Source organism: Ictalurus punctatus, chromosome 16 (assembly GCF_001660625.3).
Source record: "Ictalurus punctatus breed USDA103 chromosome 16, Coco_2.0, whole genome shotgun sequence".
NCBI classification, from domain to species: domain Eukaryota; kingdom Metazoa; phylum Chordata; class Actinopteri; order Siluriformes; family Ictaluridae; genus Ictalurus; species Ictalurus punctatus.
The window spans coordinates 7,493,555-7,517,452 of NC_030431.2; the positions used below are offsets into that span (position 1 = coordinate 7,493,555).

At 43.4% G+C, this 23,898-nt stretch overlaps 1 protein-coding gene across 1 annotated transcript in view; it reads right to left on the bottom strand.

The window, feature by feature from the left end:
* The window catches only part of LOC108276519 (seizure 6-like protein), a 124,596-nt gene that overhangs the window by 20,863 nt on the left and 79,835 nt on the right, over positions 1 to 23,898 (bottom strand). Inside the window, exon 10 of the mRNA XM_017488264.3 lies at positions 23,018 to 23,214. Coding sequence (XP_017343753.1) covers positions 23,018 to 23,214 — 197 coding nt within the window. The remainder of the gene's footprint in view (positions 1 to 23,017; positions 23,215 to 23,898) is intronic.

Genomic DNA, 23,898 nt, shown 5'->3' on the forward strand with positions numbered 1-23,898 from the left:
TGCTAAGCACTCTGACAGCATGCTTCCGGTTTATCATGACTTCGTTTTCATTGACACGTGTTTTTGTTTTGGTTTCTGTCTTGTCTCCACCCCTGTTTTGTTATTGATTGTGTCATCATTTTTCACAGCTATTCCCGTTTCCCCCTTGATTAGTTTAGCTGTTATACCCTCATATTTCAGTCTTTGGTCTTGTAGTATTGTTTCAGTGTTTTGCTACCTGAGCCATACCAAACCTTTGTTCTGTGTATGTTTTCCTGGTTTTTTGACTTCACACAGTTTCTCGGTTTTCATGCTCTGTTCAGTGTTCTCTGTTTGCTGATCGCCTGACCCATGCCTATTTACTGATTCTGATTCTGTCTTTTGTTTTGGATTTGTCTGCATTTGCATCCATTTCACCCTGCAGAAGCGAGACTAGTGTAACGCCGGGGTCACTGTGCTGGCATTTGACTCTGTGCATTTCCCTCAGTGAACTTTTATTTATACTCTGGAACCCTTCAATGGTTCTGAAGACCATTTTAAAGAATTTCTGATGCAAAGCCAAATTTATTTTTCCAGTTTGTTGAACCCCAAGTCCGATGAAAAACAGTGGCTGATGTTTTTGTTGTCCTGGCTCTCTGGCCCAGCCCGCCAGTGGGCAAAGCTCCTGATTGCCACAGGTAACCTTGGCCTAGGATGTGTGACCAAGTCTGTAGGCCTCCAAAGCTCAGCTCTAGCCAGAGACCACCAGGGTGGCCTCCTCAGCCCAGTTCCAGCTAGAGGCCAGCAGGTTGGCCTCCACAGCCCAGCTCCAGCCTGAGACAGACAGGGCAACCTACTTCCCTACAGAGCTCCAGCCAGAGGCTGACAGGGTAGCCTCTCCTGCAGAGCTCCCTCCAGAGGCCAACAGAGTGACCTCCTTCCCTACAGAGCTCCAGCCAGAAGCCAACTTAGCAACTTCCTTCCCTACAGAGCTCCTGCCAGAGGCTGGTCATGGCTAAGGTCTTGGCTGATCAGTGTATGTCAGTGTATCTTGCTACTAGGGTGGCTGTGGCTCATTCGGTAGAGCGGGTTGTTCACTATTCGTAGGGTTGGTGGTTCGATTCCCGGCCCACATGACTCGGCATACTGAAGTGTCCTTGGGCAAGACACTGAATCCCAAGTTGCATGGCAGCTCTGCTACCGTGAGTGTGTGCGTGTGAATGGGTAGATGAGGGACAGTGTAAAGCGCTTTGGATAAAAGTGCTATATAAGTGCAGACCCTTTACTAATATCAGCTGTTGAATTCTCCACTCAGCCAAACTTGCCTTTGCCCCCACTTCCACTTATCCAGGTCCTCTTTGAAAGAACTGTAATAAACATCATCAGCAAGAAACTACCTTGATGTTTTAGTCCTAATGTGACAAAATATTCTGAAACAGTGACTCAGCACATGATCTCTGCAAGGAGCATGGCCAAGGAACTGTTTCAGATTATCTCCCGGGTTGGAATCCCAAATAAATGCTAGACAATCAAAGGGCATATTTTATTATGAATTGCAGGGAATGAAAGGTATGCAAATCAGCCTATACCAACCCCTACCAACCTATGGGTTAGTGGAGTGCTTAAATAAGAATCCTTCAAAATCTATTCTGAAGCCTAGCTCTATGCACTAGCTGTATATTTTACCTGAACACAAAGGAAAGTGGTTCATGAAAAAGGAGAAAATGCTGGTGAGTGATAGAGGAGTCATAATAACCATATTCTGCTCAAATGGGACAGGGAGGTCTGGTTCTGCATGGATTTGAGTGTGGATTTGAAATCGAATGTGTATCAAATGCTGCTGATTAAGGTTGGTTGTAGCTTGTTTTTTTTATCAACACTGGCTATAACCAAAGTCCCTTGTATGTGTCAGGCTAAATTTCAGTGGCTCATGGTTTGAGTTCTATGACCTCACAGTGCATAAGAGATGGCCTATTTAAATAGCATAGTCATTTATAGCAATGATTGGCAGCAGCATGTACAGCATAGGCTGTATTCAGAGTTGAGTTGAACATGAGCAGTGAATGCTGAAATTACATACATCAGTGCAAATTCAGTTAGGCAGACAGGGTAGGGTTTGCCTAATTCAGAATAGTCATGTGTAATTCTGACACATATCGGCTTGAGTGAGGAGCACTATTTCATAAGTTAATATAACCAAAGTGTGTCACAGTAAAATGTACACTATATGGCCAAAAGTTTGTGGACCCCTGACCATCATACTCATACGAAGGTATTGGAACAGCTATGCCAATTCTATTGTTTTCACTACACATTGAAGACATCTACAGACATCCCACCTCTCCTGGAAGTTACGGGAGTCTCCCGCATATTTATAGCGCCGCTCTGACACCCGCAAATGATATATAATGTCCTGGCAATCAGGGGTTTTTTTTTTTTAGAGGGAGTGAGACTAGAGAATTTCTAATAGTAGATGGGCTCTACAGACACCGAGAGAGTGAGTCACCCAATGTAGCGACTGAGTGACTGATTGGTCTCTCTTTCTGTTAACTAGACCTATCAGTTTTCTCTGTGGGTGGGCTTTACAGTTGACCACTCTCTCTCTCTCTCCAGTTCATCCATCAGTTCAGTATACCACTGTAGTTCAGTAACACTGTGGTGTCATGCAGCACCATGGCAGCATGTCCAAACAAAAAGGAAATACAAAATGCACTTTACCCCAGACTACACTAAATTGTACCACTGCTTAACAGGGGTAAAAAAATAAATAAATAAATTAAAAAAATAACAGTTTTGCTTGCTGCAAAATCAAAATCAACACAAAAATGATTTACTGACCACATCTACACATCCATCTACAACTTGTGGGGTGAAATGGAGAGGAAATGGAGTTCCCCAACATGGACCTCGAAATTTGAACGATCTGGAGAGATTCTGTATGGAGGAATGGTCTCAGGTCCCATGCCATGTATTCTCCAACCTCATCAGGCATTATAGGAGAAGACTCAGAGCTGTTCTCTTGGCAAAGGGAGGTAGTACAAAGTATTGACTAAAAGGGTGCTAATAATTGTTGCACACCTATATTTTATAAAGTTTTTTTTGTCAATAAACCTATGTTTTGTTTGCAATTGTTTGATATCCATGAGAGCAGAGCATTTTTGTGATTTTTTAACAAAAGATCAAAAGGCTAATCAATAAAGACAATTTTTCACAACCTTCTTTACTTATATATGTAAGTATATGTGTGTATATATATATATATATATATATATATATATATATATATATATATATATATATATATATACACACACACACACACACACACACACACACAGTATCTCACAAAAGTGAGTACAGCCCTCACATTTTAAAAAAATATTAGATTATATCTTTCAATGTGACAACACTGAAGAAATGACACTTTGCTACAATGTAATGTAGTGAGTGTACAACTTGTATAACAGTGTAAATTTGCTGTCCCCTCAAAATAACTCAACACACAGCCATTAATGTCTAAACTGCTGTCAACAAAAGTGAGTACACCCCTAAGTGAAAATGTCCAAATTGGGCCCAAAGTGTCAATATTTTGTGTGGCCACCATTATTTTCCAGCACTGCCTTAACCCTCTTGGGCATGGAGTTCAGCAGAGCTTCACAGGTTGCCACTGGAGTCCTCTTCCACTCCTCCATGACGACATCACGGAGCTGGGGGATGTTAGAGACCTTGTGCTCCTCCACCTTCCATTTGAGGATGCCCTACAGATCCTCAATAGGGTTTAGGTCTGGAGACATGCTTGGCCAGTCCATCACTTTCACCCTCAGCTTCTTTAGCAAGGCAGTGGTCGTCTTGGAGGTGTGTTTTGGGTCGTTATCATGCTGGAATACTGCCCTGTGGCCCAGTTTCCAAAGGGAGGGGATCATGCTCTGTTTCAGTATGTCACAGTATATAGTACACAGTACACAGTACCCCTTCAACCTCTGCAGCAATGCTGGCAGCACTCATACGTCTATTTCCCAAAGACAACCTCTGGATATGATGCTGAGCACATGCACTCAACTTCTTTGGTCGACCATGGTGAGGCCTGCTCTGAGTGGAATGTGTCCTGTTAAACCGTTGTATGGTCTTGGCCACTGTGCTGCAGCTCAGTGTCAGGATCTTGGCAATCTTCTTATAGCCTAGGCCATCTTTATGTAGAGCAACAATTCTTTTTTTCAGATCCTCAGAGAGTTCTTTGCCATGAGGTGCCATGTTGAACTTCCAGTGACCAGTATGAGGGAGTGTGAGAGTGATGACACCAAATTTAACACCCCTGCTCCCCATTCACACCTGAGACCTTGTAACACTAACAAGTCACATGACACAGGGGAGCAAAAATGGCTAAATGGGCCCAATTTGGACATTTTCACTTAGGGGTGTACTCACTTTTGTTGCCAGCGGTTTAGACATTAATGGCTGTGTGTTGAGTTATTTTGAGGGGACAGCAAATTTACACTGTTACACAAGCTGTACACTCACTACTTTACATTGTAGCAAAGTGTCATTTCTTCAGTGTTGTCACATGAAAAGATATAATCAAATATTTACAAAAATGTGAGTGGTGTACTCACTTTTGTGAGATACCTGAAATGTTTCATTTGGAAAGACATGTCGTAACAGCTTCAAATCTTTAGCTTGATGATCAACAATTATGTCATTGGCACGTTTTGCCATTAGGTGAGTTTATAGCCCTGAATTTGTTACCCTATTCTGTAAGGTATCATTTTAGGGCTACTGAAACTAAAATACTAGACTGAGAATAGTCATAATATTTTTTGAAAAAAGTATAAAAAATACTTTACAGGGTGGAAAAGGTCACAATATTTTAGAGAAGAAAGTTGTAATATTTCAAGAAAGTCATAATATTATGAGAAGAAATGTACAATATTTTGTGAATAGTCATGATATTATGACAGTGGTGCATTTCAAAGCAACAAAAATATTTTGCTTTACAAATAAATATTTAAACTTCTTGTGCATCATCACCAGATGACTACTATGATGATATTAGTATTAACTTTGAAATTACATTAAAATGTTTTTTTTTTTAAATAAAAAATTCTATTGGTGGAAAGAACCGGTGAAGAACAGTGAAGAGGATGGTTTGAATCGGCAAAAAATCTCCAAGGAATTGCATAAATTAGTTGCAAAAAGTCTCCAAAACTACAATCTGAAGTCACCTACATCACAAAAGCCCCTACTCTCATCCAAAAACCAACTCAAGCATCTTCAGTTTGCCAGTTTAGAACTTCAAATGGGATCGGGTTCTATGGTCAGATGAAACCAAAATAGAGCTTTTTGGCAATAAACCCCAGAGGTGGTTTTGGTGCACACAGAGAGGTAACCATATGGAAAAGTACCTCATGCCCATGGTTAAATATGGTGGTGGCTCTTTAATGTTTTGGGGCTGTTTTTCTGCCAGAGAACCTAGACATTTTGTTAGGATACATGGCATCATGGACTCTGTCAAATATCAACAGATATTAAATGAAAACCTGACTGCTTCGGCCAGAAATCTTAAAATGGGCTGTGGTTGTATCTTCCAGCAGGACAATGATTCAAAACTTACATCAAAATCAACACAAAAAACCTGTGGGGTGAACTGAAGAGTGGAGTCCACCAGCATGGACATGAAATTTGAAGGATCCTGGGCTCTACAGTGCGACCATTTGTCTCACATTTACGACTGAAAAATTCTTTGTGTGAGTGTAAAAAAATATTTAGGAGCACCAGTGCGAGTAACCTGTTCGGAGTTCTATAATACAATCAGAATAAAAATTAAATCTCCAAAATGCATCTACATAGCGCAACAGTTACTTTCACACTGCTTTTAATCATCTCAGTCAACCGAACAAGTGTGTAAATACTGCAAAGATGCCATTATGATGACTAGAGTAACTCAGTACATCATCTGCTTCTCTCAACTTCCCAATCTCACAACCACCATCTTTTATTGATCCCACAAAATGGCCTGTTACCTGCTTGTGTAGTAACAGCGGTAAATTAATAATAATGCTAATGCTAAAAGGTGGGTTTTAATTCAAATTTCTTTATTAAATAATTCCTCACCAATCATAATCAAGAGTAGCAACTGATCAGTCTGTACACATAGAGTACGCTGCCGCTCTCCTTCACTCTCTTCACTAACTCGTCCCGGCTCACAAGCACAGTCCATTTACTAATTTAAACTCACGGTTGCCAGATATCACTAGAAAAGTCAACTCCAGTTTCCATGTTTTGATTTATACCCCAAAATAACTCCATATTATCAGCAGACATGACAACACTGTACTGGGTAACCGATCTAAAAGGAACAACTGATAAACAAACAAACAAAAAACTAAAAATGTAAAGACAAAATGTGCTTAGTTATAAATAAATCATTTAATATAAAAAATAGATATTATAATAACTTCATAAAATATAAATAAAATGAAATTAAATAATGTTTAATTACTATGGGTTGCACTTAATATCAATTTGACATTAAGCTTAGTAGGCTATCTCCTTAGAAGGCTGTTAACCTTTTTCCTAATATGGATCATGCTTGTGTTAGGACTCTTTATTTAAGATATTTAAAAAATAAATATTTGATGCTTATTTATTTATCAATTAGTATTGAAATACAAAAAAAAAAAAATACGAACAGTATTTCTCATTGCTGTTGTTTTAACTAAATTAACAGTGACCATGAGCAGAGAGCTTACATTTAACTGTTTATGACAGACCTCCTGACTGAAGCTTAAACAAAAAAAGATTGGTATCTGGATCAGTATCAATCTTAAAAAATCCTGATTAGAGCGTCCCTAATGAACACCATTAAACTAAAGCGCTTTGCATCTGATGGGGACATAAACTCACTCAATCACATCCTATATGTGATTATTCAGATATATACACACAATATAGGCAGAGTGGTTCGAGAACTGGCTCCAGCCCAGAACCATTACAGTGGAAAATGTCTAATAGTGTAGCTTTAAAAATATTTAAGAGGAGCAGACTTCAAAGACTGAACATTGAGGTTTTTTGTATTTGTTTACAAAGTGGAACATTACCATCTCAAAAAAATAAAATAAATAAATAAATAAATAAATAACCTGAACTTCATCTGTACTCCTAAATTTTTGTAATTAGAAGCACAAGTACTCGTAAAAGAAATTGTTACCGTAGAGCCCTGGGATCTAGTGAGATTCTGTTTGGAGGAATGGTCTCGGTTCCCTTGCCATGCCATAATACCTTGCTCTCCAACCTCATCAGGCTTTATAGGAGAAGACTCGGAGGCGTTATCTTCACAAAGGGAGGTAGCCCAAATTATTGACTCAAAGTGTGCCAATAATTGTTGCACACCTATATTTAACAATTTTTTTTTTTTGATAAACCTGTATTGTTTGCAGTTGTTTGATATCCATGAGAGCAGAGTATTTTTGTGAATTTTGTTAACAAAAGATAGGTTAAACAATAAAGACAATTTTTCACTGCCTTCTTTTACTCTTTTGCTCACATTTACCAAGGGTGCCAATATTAGTGAAAGGCACTGTATGTATGTGTATATAAAATATTTATTTATTTTAGGGCTGCAACTAACTATTTTCATAATTAATTGGTCGATTATTATTATTATTATTTTTTTAATTGTGGTTTGTTACTCACTGCCTTTAGGCATATTGTTTTACTTGTATTTACTTTTGATCAATCTGTTTTTAACTGGACATTACAGATCTTACTTGTGCTCCCACTGTGCATCACCGTGAGTGAGGAGCAATGTAGCCTCGTTACTAATACATCACTTCCGTTATAATAAACAACAGAATTTACACTGCAAGTGTGCAAATGCAGCATATAATGACAATAAACATAAATAAAACTAAACCTTTTAAGCAACTTGCACCAGTTTCCCCAACCCCTTCCACATAGTGGAGTATTTTGGATATAAACATAAGTTTGTGCTTGTGCCTCACTGTTGTGTGTCCGTGCTACACAAGCTCCGCTTTATAAAGTTTGATCTTCTCTGCGGTGTTTAATATAAAATGCACCCCTGCCTTAGAGGACCTGGAGGTCGCACGCTTTTTTCCTCAGTCACTTGACAATTATGCCTCATCTTATGGTGACTGAGGTCATAATGGGTATAATAGGTAATGCTGACAAACGGTAAGCTGAAGAAATTCATTGTCGGTGATTCTGGGTATCTGCTAAAGCTAGTGGCTTCACATTACGTGCCAATGACGTCATGCACCGTTGACTGGGAAGCGACTTATACTTCCGGTTAGAAAAAAAAACGCTGGTTTTTGAGTAGATACTACCTTTCTAAAATTGGTACACTACACTGTAGAGTACGCAGTGCATAGTGTATAGTACATCATTTGGGACACGAAACGAACCCTGTGCCACTCGCAGAACAGCTAATTGATAATGAGATTCGTTGACAACGATTTTCATAATCGATTATTATCAATTTTATCGATTATTTGTTGCAGCTCTAATTAATTTTTTTGTCTATCTAGAAATTAATTCCTGGCCACACTCAACGCATTTTCGAAATCTTTTTGGACACGGGTATGACTTGCAGCAGGAACAGCAATAAGCTTTGATTTTAACCAGTTTTCAGCACTACAGAGGCACATGTGGAACGTGGGTAGTTGCTGCAGGTGCTGGTCTTCTGTGAATGCTTGATAGTGTGAAAATGTTCAGTAGTAGTGTTCTACCATCCATTTTGATACTTTTAGAGACTATTTATGAGAAACAAAATTTGGATAATCCATATCTCTAACCATCATTCCTGGGACATCCACATCAGGTGGCTGAATCGGTGTCCAGTCACAGACCAAGGCATCTTCTGGTATTTTTACAGAAAGGTCTCGTTAATGTCCTGAGTTTTTGTAAATGTGACCTTAATTGCCCACTGCTTGTAAACTGTTAGTGTCTTAAGGTCTGTTCCACAGGTGCATGTGCAATAATTGTTTATGGTTCATTGAACAAGCATGAAAAACATTCGGTACGTTTACATGGACAATAATAATCCAATATTAACCCAGTTAAGGCAATACTCTGATTAAGAAACTACCATGTAAACAGCAATTATTGATTACCTTAATCCGACTAAAGTCATACTCGAAGTAAACACAAATCGAATTAAGACATGTGGAGTATTCCTGTTTTAGTCACATTATCGAAGTGCATTACATACGTAAACACATTAATCACATTATCAACGTCATGTGGGAGTTTCCACCACATATTGCGACAGGACACATGTACACGCGGCAGTGCTCAACAGTTTAATGGCAAACAAGAGGGTATGGCTGCGTCCAAAACCGCGTGCTATATATATATATATATATATATATATATATATATATATATATATATATATATATATATATATATATACCCACGCAGGATGCGATGTCTGCATTTGGGTTTGAGATCAAAAGATGAATATGACGCAACAGATCAGGATATCTGTAACGATACACAGGTTTACACAGGAAGTAGGCGCAGGAGCGCTGTCTTTATTAATAAACTCAACAACACACAAACACAGGGAACGCGGTCTCTACGGAATTAGATACGAGAGTAAACATGAGACTAATGTAGAGGCAGGAAACAGGACATGGAAATGAGACTGCTAGCATGCTAAACATACATGCTACACCGATATCTTTCACACTGACATCTACGTTACACATAACAATACTGCACGAAGTGCGCAGCCACACGAGGGGTTTAAATAGCCAACATAATTATACTAAACCATGGACACCTGGGGCAAATCAAAGACATCCTCTAACATAAACCAGTACTCAAACAGGAAGAGAACGAATCAAAACACAAGTCACATGTCCACTTCACCCAGTTCAGTCACTTGTCTGCGCGCCGCAGTGTCATCTGCCAGTGGTGGCGTAACAATATCAACTTTCATTTCTTCATATTTCCTACAAGATGCAATCCACTCATGAGCACTAAGAATCAGAAGGCCAGACTAGAAGTCACAAAAAAACACAGACATGAGCCACAAAAGTTTTGGAACCAAGATTACCATTTACCAAAGTCATGGAAAGGCCAAAGTGTAGAGAAAGTATGGATCTGCTAAAGATCCAAAACACATAAGCTCATCTCTCAAGCATGCAGGAGGTATTGACATGGCTTGGGCTTGCATGGCTACTTCTGGAATAGGCTCATTAATCTGTGTTTCATTTTACAGAGAAATGCATTCAATGGAATTATTTGCCTGATTATTTGCCTGATATTTTTAATTTTGCCATTGATAAAATTCATGAAGTCATCGCTGCTGTGTGTATGTTTCTGATGATTGTGTGCATGTTTCTGATGTGGTCTTATTCCTAGTTATTTTTGCTACAGTATTAAATAAGTATCTAGGACTATTTTTGTTATTTTCATTTAGGGTGGAGAGATACATTGATCTAGCAGCACCTAGAGATTTTCTATAGGTCAGGAGGCTCTCCTTCTATGTTGTTTGAAATACTAGAAATTTAGTTTGATGCCATTTATGGTCAAAATTTCAAGTGGTCTGCATGTGTTGTTGTTATACCAGGGTGCTAGCTTTTTCTCTTTAATTATTTTTCTTTGTGTGGCTCTGTCTTATCTAGCATGTAGCAGAATGTTGATTTTCAGCATTTAGTCGACCTGATCAAGTTCTTTGGGATCAGACACTGATCCAATCATAGCTCTGGGAGATTATTCATAAAACTCTAGTCAAAGTATTGACTAAAAGGTTGCCAATAATTGTGGTACACATTTAACAAAGATATTTTTTGGATAAACCAGTTTTGTTTGCAATTGTTTGATATCCATGAGAGCAGAGTATTTTTATGTTGTTGTTTTTTTTAACAAAATATCAAAAAGTTAAACAATAAAGACAATTTTTTGTTTGGCTTCTTTGTTCATATTTACCAAGGGTGGCAATATTAGTGGCGGGAACTGTATGTGCTATGCTGGAAGAAATGAGAGCAGCACCTTCCCGAGTAGGATGGATATCATCTCACCCTAACAGACCAGCCTTGCCTTCAAAACTACCCTAATTATCTATAATGCCCCCCTTGTTTTCAGAGCACCGCCTGGACAACATAACCCGCAGTAAGCTACATACATTGTGTATTGGGGGCAGTGGTGGCTTAGCGGTTAAGGCTCTTGGTTGCTGATTGGAAGGTCGGGGGTTCAGGCCCTGGCACTGTCAAGCTGCCACTGTTGGGCCCTTGAGCAAGGCCCTTAACCCTCTCAGCTCCAGGTGTGCTGTATCATAGCGCCCCTGTGCTCTGACCCCAACTTCCTAGCATGCTGGGGAATGTGAAGAAAAGAATTTCACTGTGCTATAATGTATTCGTGACCAATAAAGACTCATTATTGGCATGGGGCCAGAGCATATTACTGCATTAAACATTACCTTCACTAATTTATTCTACAATGTTACTCTTAGTAACCTCTGACTGACGAAACTTTAATCTTACTTGTCCTATTCCTCTCACTTAATCTGACATGCTCATGTTACTTTCTCCTTTACATCATCAGAAGGATTCATCCATTTTAATCAACACAGGCCACTCAGGTGCTTGTTCAGTCTCTTGTCATTTCGAGACTGGACTATTACAACTCGCTCCTGGCAAGTCTGCAACTGAGCACCATTCGGTCATGTTACAGACAATCTAGCAGGGTTATGCAGAATTCAGCACTGAACTACGTTTCCCGTCAGCCACCGCACTTCGCTGGAATATGTCACATGACTGTTTTGCATCTATGTCACGTTTTTTGTTAATGAGCACATGCATTTAAGTCACATCTTGCAGCTTCTGCTTTGTCTAGCATTTGTCTTTTATGGTCATTGTTGTCTGTGTTGTATATCTTGTTCCCTTGCCTTGGTATTTCTTATTTTGCATCATAGTATTTTGTTTTTGCCCATTTTTCACCTTTAATAAAGTAAGTCTGCACTTGCAGCCGCCTTTTCCTCTGTTACATGACAGAACGCTAGACCTATAACCATGGATTGCATCAGTGCATGTGGGCCCAAGAGTAGAAGATCCAATAGAATCAGAGGCAGATCGACCGGCTCGAGGCCCTCCTGGACCAGCTCATGTCTAGGCTTGAGGTCAGGCACCTCCTCTGGGAATTTTTTGGAGGGGGGCACCTGGTCTGTCTGGAGGCATCTCCCACCCTCCCTGATCTGCTGAGAATATCACTCTGCCTCCTTGCTCTGCTGAGAACATCACTCCGCCTTCCTTCTCGGCTGAGGAATCCCTGCTCCATTCTACTTCCCTACCGCACAGAAAATGGCACTACAGATCACGGCCTCACCATGGGCATCACTCCATCTACCTGCTATGCCTCGGATGTCACTATGCCCGGCTCCACTTCGGATGTCACTCCGCCTTCCTACTCCAGTGAGGACATCACTCTGCCTCCTTGCTCTGCTGAGGATGTCGCTCCACCTTCCTGCTCAGCTGAGGATGCTGCTATGCTTTCCTGCTCTGCTGAGGATGTCGCTCTGTCTCCCTGCTGCACTAAAGATGTCGCTCCTCCCCTCTGCTGTGCGCCATACATTGTTCCCCCTTCTTGCTACGTGGAGACCTTCACTCCCCCTTCTTGCTTCACAGAGAATGTCACTTCCCCCTCTAGCTTTGCGGAGAACGTTGCTCCTCCCCCGGCTCTGCAGAGAATGTCACTCCACCTTGAACTTTGCTCCCTCACTGGCTTCAAGGTGGTCATCCCTCCATGCTCATGTATGGCACTGGATGTAACCCCACCCTTCGGCTGGACAGAGGAGATTGCTCTGCCTCTTTGCCAGAGAGAAAACATCTTGTCTCTTACCAGATCTGTAATGAGTGGTGCTCCTAAGGACCCTGATCAGCTGAGCGACATCTTATCTAGGTGTCCAGGACCCCCTCCCAAACCAATTTTAATGCGTTGAGAGCCACACATTCGGCACTGAACTACATTTCCTATCAGTCACTGCACCTCACTGGAATGTCACATGACTGTTTTGCACCTGTTTCACATTTTTCATTAATGAGCTCATGCATTTAAGTCACATCTTGCACCTCACTCTTTGTCTAGCGTTTGTCTTTTGTGGTCATTGTTGTCTGCTACCCAGGTTATGTATATCTTGTTCCCTTTCAAAGGGAACTTCGACGTTGCATTTAGCATAACAGGATGGGAAGCGCCTTGCGTGCATGACCGGTATTTGAAGCTTGTGTAAAATCATGCCTCTACTTATAGGCCTGCCATGATCAGGTGACGTGGCAATTAAGCGTGTCGCATGATATATATATGGCACCTGTGAACCACGCCGCCAACCTTATTATCTTCAGTGAGACTGTATGTCTGTTGTTTGTGTGACAAAAAACATTTCATTTCTACTCTATATTTTCTCAAAATCTCTAAACTTTTCTATCCCTTTTTTAGAAAAAAAAGAAAAGAAAAGAAAAGAGAGGGAAGTAATGAGCGAGAAAGAATTCAGGAGGTGTGTTATGGTTTGCTCCCGTTTCATCACGGGGAATAGCGCACACTTTCTGGGTGAAAGTAAAAACCCTCACACTGCAGAAACTCCCCTTTCTTCCAGAAGTGCATGACAACATATCAGGCTTCTGGGGGAAAACCATGCATAAGCCATATTTATAACCCCACGATGTTGGATTATTTGGCCATTGTGGGTAATGAACAGCATGACTATTTAGCTATGCTGAAGGTGGAGGAGGTGCTTGCGAGCTTCCTCTCTCCATTGATGCCAGGTAACTGGGGGGCCAGCTTTGCCATCCAAGCCACCGTGTAAGGTGGTATTGGTGGGCAAGGCCTATGCAGTAGTAGTCTTCCTTGTGGGTCACTGCAGACAATGACAGTGTTGCAGGTCTACCAAGCAGACCTGCTGGGTGAGCTCAACATATGGTGACATTCAGCCAGCTCCTTCTCTGTTGTGTCGAGTTCACCCGGGCATCCACAAGTGGAGCCCGGGCCAGCACTAGTGCGAGGGAGACACAGAAGGCAAGTATTGCAGCCCGCCAAACTCCACAGACAGCCAGGGGAACCGGGCGGCCACAGTCGCAGCCTGCTACTAGGCCTGATCTGAGAATGGTCATAAAGGCCAAGCAGGCAAAGAAGAGCAGTCCTGAGGGGCCATGGAGGGACGTATCAGGGGACATGAGGTTGTTAGGGCAGTTAGCCCCCAGTGCTACTGTAGGGTCTCCCCTAGCCAAGGCTGTCCCAAGTTTTCAGTCTTCTCTGATCAGCGAGCTGTCACAAGGCAACAAAAATCTGATGCTTTACCTCCAATAGAATGTGGAATAGTTAACGTCACTAAAAGACCATCAGGCAGCATGGAAACTACTGCCAAATGTGTCTCCATGGGTTCTGTCTACCGTAGAAAAGGGTTACCGGGTCCAATTTGTAGCTCGACCCCCCCGGTTCAGAGGTGTGCTCACCACAGTAGTCAGCACAGACCAGAGCCTGACGTTAGCCCAGGAAGTAAGTTCCCTTTTGGAAAAAGGAGCCATAGAACATGTACCCCATTCCCTAAGGAAGGGAGGTTTTTACAGACGTTATTTCTTGGTCCGCAAAAAAGATGGGAGTATGCGGCCAATTTTAGATCTGCGTCGTCTGAACTATACTCTTCGGACATACAGGTTCAAGATGCTGACGCTCAAACTTATCGTGCCACAGATTCAGTTTGAGGACTGGTTTGTAACAATAGATCTGAAAGATGCATATTTCCACGTAGGAATATCGCCCAGCCACAGGAAGTTCCTGAGGTTTGCGTTTGGAGACAACACATATCAATTTCGGGTTCTTCCCTTCGGGCTAGCTTTATCCCCTCGTACCTTCACAAAGTGCATGGATGCTGCTCTGGCTCCCTTGCGACTCTAGGTCATCCGTGTACTAAACTACCTGGATAAGAGTTAATTCTAGCACGATCCAGGGAACTGGAGGTTCAACATCGAGATGTTGTTCTCACACACATGAGGAGCTTGGGGCTCAGGTTGAACCTCAAGAAAAGTATGCTTACTCCAGTGCAGAGGACAACTTTTCTAGGGGTTATATGGAATTCTACTACGATCAGGGCATTTCTATCCCCAACACATGTAGGAATGATCCTATCAACTTTGACCAAGATAATGGTGCACACGTGGCCGAGGTCACGTCTTCCCCCGATCGGTCTGCTCCCACAAGTTCTAGCGAGAGTTCTCCAAGACGGTCTATGTCTGCTGCTAGTAGCACCTTATTGGCCGAGTCGAATATGGTTCTCGGAGATAATTTCCCTGCTCGATGGTACTCCTTGGGGGATTCCCATTCGCAGGGATCTGCTGTCTCAAGTCGAAGGGCTGATTTATCACCCTCAGCCAGAACTATGGAAACTGTGGGTCTGGCCCCTGAGGGGCACCAGCTCATAGATTCTGGTATCACAACTGAGGCTGTAGAGACCATGTTAAACGCTAGAGCACCATCCACAATTAAATTGTATGCACTCAAGTGGCGACTTTTTGTCTTGTGGTGTGAGGAACATCAGCTAGACCCAGTGAACTGCGCAATAGCTACAGTCCTGGAGTTCTTACAAGAACGTTTCTCAGCAGGGTTGGCTCCTTCTACAATCAGGGTTACGTGGCCGCTGCTTTAGTCAGCCACGCCCCGGCTGATGAAGCCTCTGTGGGGCAACATCCTCTAACTTCGAGGTTCATGCATGGTGTCAGATGGCTGAGGCCCATCTGCAGGCCGCGCATACCTTCCTGGGACCTTGCTGTGGTCTTGGAAGGTCTGTCAGGGGCCCCATTTGAGCCCTTAGAGTCAGCCTCTGAGAAGCTTCTGACTCTAAAGTTAGCTCTTCTACTGGCCCTGACATCTCTCAAGCAAGTGGGAGGTCTACAAGCTCTCTCTGTTGCCCCTTCCTGCCTTGACTTTACCCCTGGATTAGCCAAGGCCTTCCTGTATCCTAGGCCGGATTATATTCCTAAAGTGCCTACATCGGCTGCCCACCCTGTGGCGTTGCAGGCTTTCTGCCCTCCTCTGTTCCTCACATCGGAACAAGAGAGGATGCACCTGCTGTGTCCAGTAAGGGCTCTCGGTACTTACGTCCACCGCTCCGGCCAGTGGCGTAAGTCAGAGCAGTCTGCTTTGGTGGCGACAGTAAAGGTGATGCTGTGTCAAAGCAGCGCATCTCTAATTGGATAGTGGAAGCAATCTCTATGGCTTACGAGGAGCGCGATCTCGACACGCCTCTGGGCATAATAGCTCATTCCACTAGGGCGGTCACCTCCTCGAAGGCTTTGTCCAAAGGGGTATCCTTGCAGGATATGTGTGCTGCTGCAGGATGGTCTACACCACACACATTCATTCGGTATTATAGCCTGGATATTCATTCCACCCCAGGCTCGAGTGTCTTGCAGTGACCCTCGGGCTTGGGTCTTTTTGAACAGGCCGTACCCTCGGTATGACGGAGTGGGTATTCCCGTTCCCATACTGTTATGCTAAATGCAACGTCAAAGTTCCCTGAGAAGGAAATGAGACGTTGCATAGCTCTGTCATACCAGGGCAGGCCTGTGAATTGTGTCTTTGCTTCAGATAATAGAGGCTGGCAGCGTGGTTCACAGGTGCCATATATATATATTATGCGACACCCTTAATTGCCACGTTACCTGATAATGGCAGGCCTATAAGTAGAGGCATGATTTTACACAAGCTTCAGATACCGGTCACGCGTGCAAGGCGCTTCCCATACTGTTATGCTAAATGCAACGTCTTGTTCCCTTCTCAGGGAACAGGGTTACATGCGTAACCCCGACGTTCCCTTGCCTTGGTATTTCTTGTTTTGCATGATATCCTTTTGTTTTTGTCTGTTTTTCACCTTTAATTACACCTTTAACTTGCATCTGCCTTCGCCTCATTACATGACACAATCTGGAAAACAAATTCTTCTGTCCTGAAGACTCTCCCATTGCAGAAAAACTATGGGCTGTTACAAAGTGCTGACACCCCAGACTTCTTCCATAAATGATAAGTATAAACATATTAATGATTATACATTTTTTGTGTACAATCAATGGTTTTTAGTTAGTTGAATGTCTACAGTAGGATATCCAAAAACATCTACCAAAACTTAAGCTCATATACTCTCTTACACCTCCCAATTCATGCTGATTCGTGCTGTAAACCAGTGGTTCCTAAGCCTGTTCCCATAATACACTTGCCCTGCACTGTCACGTACCGGAGTTGGCACAGAAGCAGAAGCGGGTGCGTAGTAAAGGGTAGTTCCAAAGACGTAGTCGTAAAACAAGCAAGGGTCAGGCAATCGGACAAACAAAGCACAAGGGGACAGGCAGAAAGCTTAGTCGTAAACGGGAAAAGAGGTTGAGATAACAAAGATAGCAAACAGATGTGAAAGGCTTGGAACGCAGAGAACAAGTCTACTGAACGTATACTTTGCAATGAACATTTGGCGAATGACTCTCTAAATACTAGTGGAGAGAGTGTGTGTGTGATTAGTGACAGGTGTGGGAGATTAGAACTCCGGGGATGGTGAGCGCATGCGTGCATGGGAGGTGAGTGTTGCTTCTTGGGAAACTGAGTCCTGGCCGGGTTGAGATATGACAGAACCCCCCCCTCCCCCGGGGTCGTGGACCCGGGAAATCAGGATGAGTTTCATGAAAATTTCTAATAAGCTGAGGATCCAGTATGTCCTGTTTAGGGACCCAGCATTGTTCTTCTGGTCCGTAGCCCTCCCACTCGACTAAATATTCCAGCTTTCCCCTCCTGTGTCTAGAGCTGATGATCTTCTTGACTAAGTAAGCTGGTTGTCCATCAATCTCCAGAGGAACTGGGGGGGTCTCAGAGGGCAATTCTGTGGCTAAAGGTCCGTTGATAACTGGTTTAAGACGTGATACGTTGAAGGAGGGGGCGATGCGGCTGTGTCGTGGCAGTTCTAGACGGTAAGTAACCTCATTGATTCGCTTGAGGATCTTGAATGGTCCAGTGTATCTTGGAGTTAGCTTCTTACAACTATGTGGTTGCTTTAAGTCCTTGGTGGACTTCCTGACTTACTCTATTGCCGGGTTGGTAATTTGGATGTTTACTGCGGTGGCAATCAGCCTTGCGTTTGTATGTGTATGTGGTCTGTCTCAGATGTTGGTGCGTGTCAGCCCAGACTTGTTCACTACATAGAAACCACTGGTCAACGGCAGGTGATTCTGTGGGGGTCGCCTTCCATGGGAATAGGGAGGGTTGGTATCCAAGTACGCATTGGAATCGGGTGAGATTAGTCGCAGAATGTTGGAGAGAATTATGGGCGTACTCGGCCTATGGCAGAAACTTGCTCCAGTCTTCGGGGTTAGAGGCACAGAAAGTTCGGAGGAATCGGCCTAATTCCTGATTTACTCGTTCAACTTGACCATTGACTTGTGGGTGATAACCTGAGGTGAGATTCACTGTAACTTCCATCTTCTCCATAAAGCTGGACCATACTCTGGATGTGAATTGAGAACCCCTGTCGCAGACAATCTCCTCTGGAATGCCGAAATATCTGAACACGTGCTGGAAAAGGAGTTCAGCTGTCGTAAAGGCGGTGTGCAGGGCGGGTAACGGGATGAAGCGTACTGATTTAGAGAATCGGTCCACTGTGACAAGAACAGTTGTGTTTCCCTGGGATCTTCGTAAGTCAGTTACAAAGTCAATAGATATGTGTGACCATGGGCGTTCCGGTACAGGTAGCGGCTTGAGCTTTCCAGCAGGGAGTGTCCGAGGTACCTTACTCTGTGCGCATGATGAACAGGATGCCACCACTCTGTGTATATCTCTCTCCATGTTGGACCACCAGTACTTTTCCCATAGGAGATGGTATGTGCGCTGCGCCCCTGGGTGACCTGTATCGATTACTGTGTGGGCCCAGATAACGAGCTCCTGACGGTATTCTTCGGGTACAAATAGTTTGCCTGTGGGACATGTTTTTGGAACTTGTGACTGGGGAATGTCTTCCAATTTTTTATCTAGTTCCTATTCTAGAGCATTGATGATACATGAAGGGTCGATGATATATTCCTCGTGGTCATTCACATGTTCCGTGTGGTCCAGATGAGACAGGGCATCGGCCTTTGTGTTTTTGGATCCTGGTCTATACGATATGGTGAAGTGGAACCTGGTGAAAAACAGGGACCATCGGGCTTGACGGGGTGTGAGCCTCTTGGCAGTGCGTAAATACTCCAAGTTTTTATGGTCAGTGAAGATGACGAAGGGATGTGTAGCTCCTTCTAACCAGTGCCGCCACTCTTCAAGGGCTAATTTGATGGTCAAGAGTTCTCGATTGCCCACATCATAATTTCTCTCAGTGGGGGAAAGCTTTCGTGAAAAGAAGGCCACTGGATGGAGCTTTGGCCTTTCTCTGAAACACTGGAAGAGTACAGCTCCTACCCCGCTCTCTGACGCTTCGACTTCCACGAAGAACGGTCTAGATGGGTCTGGATGCTTGATAATGGGGGCAGTTGTGAAAGCTTTCTTGAGCTGATCCAGGGCTACTTGGGCAGCTGGGTTCCATGGCAGGCATTTTGGCTTCCCTTTTAATAAGGACGTCAAGGGATTGGTGATGGTACTGAAATTTCGAATGAATCTTCTGTAAAAATTGGCAAAACCCAGACATCTTTGTAATTCCTTCACCGTTGTGGGTGTCGGCCAGTTCACTACTGCCTTGACCTTTTCTTGATCCATGGAGACCCCTTCGGGGCTAATGATGTATCCCAGGAATAAAATGGTGTGTTTAGGAAATTCACATTTTTCAGCTTTGACATACAACTGGTGATGGAGTAATCTTTGTAGAACCTGGCGGACGTGGTGGACATGTTCCACTTTGGAGTTGAAATATATTAGGATGTCATTGATGTAGGTGATTACATGATGCCCCAGCATGTCCCGTAAGACGTCGTTAATAAGACACTGGAAGAGTGAGGGAGCGTTAGAAAGCCCATACGGCATGACCTGATACTCATAGTGACTGGACATTGTGCTGAAACCCGTCTTCCATTCGTCACCCTCTCGAATCCGGATCAAGTTGAAGGCACTGCGTAAATCCAGCTTAGTGAAGATGGTGGCAGTGCATAGTTTTCCAGAGCAACTGGCACCAGAGGCAGTGGGTATCGATACTTGATGCAGCACTGGTTTAACCCTTGATAGTCTATGCATGGTCTCAAACCTCCTCCTTTCTTATCCACAAAGAAAAACCCTGCTGATGCCGGAGATGTGGATGGTCGTATGTAACCCTGGTGTAATGCTTCTTGAATATATTCTTCCATGGCCTTTTGTTCAGTTAGTGTTAGAGGATATATTCAACCTCGAGGTGGTGTAGTGCCCGGAAGCAGGTCAATAGCGCAGTCGCAGTGTCGATGAGGTGGGTTTTTGTGGGTTATGATGTTCGAGCAAGGGAAGACCGAGGACCACTGGATGACGGGCAGATACAATGATATGGAAGATTATCCGTTCTTGATGGAGAGCGCTGGTGCGGAGGTTAATGGGTTCCATGCAGTGGGTAATAAGCCCCTTTCCAATAGGGGCTCCAACAATGGCTTGAACACGGCGGGGTGTGATAAGGGGACGAACGAGGATGTTGTGCTGCTGTATGGTGTCTTGATTGATGAAATTCCCCGCCGCTCCTGAGTCGATCAGCACTTCTAAAATACAAGATATGCCTGAGTACTCTAATATGACTGGCATTACAAATGCAGATTGAATTGAGCGTTGGACTGTGGAATACAAACTCACCCCTGGCTTCTGTTGCTTAGCAGTTGCGTTGTCCCATCAGGCGGGGCGTTGCTTGAGTGGGCATTGTAGCACAAAGTGCTTTTCCTCGCCGCAATAAAAACGGCGATGTTCACGGCGCCTTCGTTCTCTCTCCTGCATGCTAACCCGTGTCTGACCCAGCTGCATGGGTTCCATGGGAGACTCCTGCACTGGTACTTCCACCTCGCTGTGTATGGGGCGGCGGCTTCGTAGTAGACGATCCAGGCGAATTGCTAAATCAATCAGCGAGTTGACTGTTAGCTGATCATCGCGACATGCCAGTTCGGTCACGATGTCGGCATTTAATCCCTGGCGAAACACAGTTTTGAGAGCGGGTTGATTCCATCCACTTCTTGCTGCTACAGTGCGAAACTCGAGGGCATAATAAGCCACGCAGTGTGATCCTTGCTTCAGGGACAATAATTCCTCACCAGTGTCCCTGTTGTCTGGCGAGTGATCAAAGACTGTACAGAATCGCGCTGTCAGTTGATCATACGTGTTTGTGATGTTTCCTCCCCGTTCCCATTCCGCGGTGGCCCAGAGGAGAGCTTTCCCGGTCAAAGGTTCCATGAAATGGATGATCTTACGATTCTCCATCATGTCTGGGTAGGTTGAGAAGAACAGGGAGCATTGTAGGAGGAAACCCCGGCAGCGTGCCGGATCTCCGTCGTACTTCTCCGGCGCCGGTGTGGGAGGTAAACCCGTTGTCGCTGCCGCAGCAAACGGCGTGGTTTGACTTAGCCTAGCTACCTGCTCAGTCAGGTTGGCTAGACGTTGGTCGTGGTCGCTGATCATCCGACCATGTCCCTCGATGGCTTGTGGCCAACGTGGATCCCCCGCTGCTTCCATTGGAAGGCGAAGTATTCGATCACATACCGGAGTTGGCACAGAAGCAGAAGCGGGTGCGTAGTAAAGGGTAGTTCCAAAGACGTAGTCGTAAAACAAGCAAGGTTCAGGCGATCAGACAAACAAAGCACAAGGGGACAGTCAGAAAGCGTAGTCGTAAACGGGAAAAGAGGTCGAGATAAAGATAGCAAACGAATGTGAAAGGCTTGGAAATGCAGAGAACAAGTCTACTGAACGTATACTTCGCAATGAACATTTGGCGAATGACTCTCTAAATACTAGTGGAGAGAGTGTGTGTGTGATTAGTGACAGGTGTGGGAGATTAGAACTCCGGGGATGGTGAGCGCATGCGTGCATGGGAGGTGAATGTTGCTTCTTGGGAAACTGAGTCCTGGCCGGGTTGAGATATGACATGCACATTAGTGTTTTCCCCTCTCAAATAGCCTGTTGGAAATAAAATAGACACGAAATAATCACGAGGGAGACCAAGTATGAGTAGTATGTAATTTTATTGAGAATTCACTGGGCTGGTGGGACTGTAAGAACTGACGTTCACCTAAGACACAACACACACAGAAGCAATGCGCAGGGGGATAACAATACATGTTTTGGTTAGTGCGGCAGGCCTCAGAGCGTAGGTGGAGTACGTCTGCACGCAGGCAGAAGTTCAACTAAGAGACACACACACACAGAGGCCTGGTGTGTAGGCAGAAAACAGAAATTATTCTGTTTAATTTAAAAAAAAAAAAAAAAACTATTATAGTGTAATGTACATGCAAGCACTACAAAAAAGAAATACAGAACAAACATAAAATTTACTCATAATGTGGAGATGGTGTGTTTGAAAGTGTGGAGAATCCTTTCTCAATGAAAATCCAGTCAGGAGTGACACAGACAAAGGTCAGGTTATTTTTAATAGTGAAACAAGACAAAATATAAGGGTTTTGAAGCCGAGCTGCACCTGCCCATGGGGGCAGGGTCACTCACAAATGCCGATTAACGTATGTAATGGTGGTCTGGGACAGCTAACTCTAAACATATTGGTGTCTGGGTCATGACCCTAAGAAAACGGTATAAATAGGAGAGCTTCAGCTCTGGGTTTTTTAGATCACCCTTGGGACATCTCAACTGTGTGGATCTCATGGAACAAATAAACTTGGACCCTTGCTTCTTCTCACTCACTGGCTCTTGGTGTCTTACTTTCTACCTTCATCTGATTAATATATGTGAGAATCTGTTTCTATGTTAAATAATAATTGTCTTTGGGTAATAGGCAAAAATTGATGCAACAAACCTCAGAAAGGATTAGGATTAACTGCCTAATTAGCTGCTTACTGGATCAGCTCTATGAGATCAAAAGCACATGGATACTCAAGGACCAGGGTTGGAAATAGCTGCTTTTAATTTTTTGACCTCTTACCCACATAGTTAATGATGAAACCCTCTCCCTTGCCAAAGAACAGGCCAGCTGGGTCAGAATGGAAGGTGATGGTAAGATCAGGAGTAGAGGAGGTAAGCTTGAACGGACTGTTTCCTCCCAAATATTGGCCCAAGATGCGTGTGGTGACCTCATCACCATCCAGAATGGTCAGCATATCACTGTCACTAAGGTTCAGACTGGAGGGAGAGAATGTGAGACAGATAGAGATATTCAAGAAGCCTACTAATGCCAACAATCTGTAAATAGTATAAGTTTCTAAGCTAAATTGATACACCAGATTTACTAGATTTAACCAGGCTCCACTATTTGCTCCATATACAGTTCCATCCAAAAGTATTGGAACAGCAAGGACAATTCTATTGTTTTTGCTATATATTGAAAACCTTTGGGTTTGAGATAAAAAGATGAATATGAGATGATAGATCATAATTTCACCTTTAATTTCCTCACATTTACATCTAGATGTATTAAACAACTTAGAACATGGCACCTTTTGTTGGAACCCACCCATTTTTCAAGTGATTAAAAATACTGGAACAAGTGATTGATAGGTGTTTCTTGCTGCCTTGTTGTGCCCTGTTAAATTGATTGTTTAAAGAATTAATAGCTCTGAATGTCTACTCTTGGTTTAAGCCCTAGGTTTCACCTCTGAAGACTGCATTTGTTGTTAGAAAGGATAAAGCGACATGAAGACCACAGAGCTGTCTATGAGAGAAAAGCAAGTGATTTTGATACTGAGAAAAGAGGGACAATCTATCAGAGCCATTGCACAAGCAGTGGGCATAGCCAGTACAACAATTTGCAATGTCCTAAAACCACTGGTTACCACTAACAACCAGACATGGAACAGGTCAGCCAAG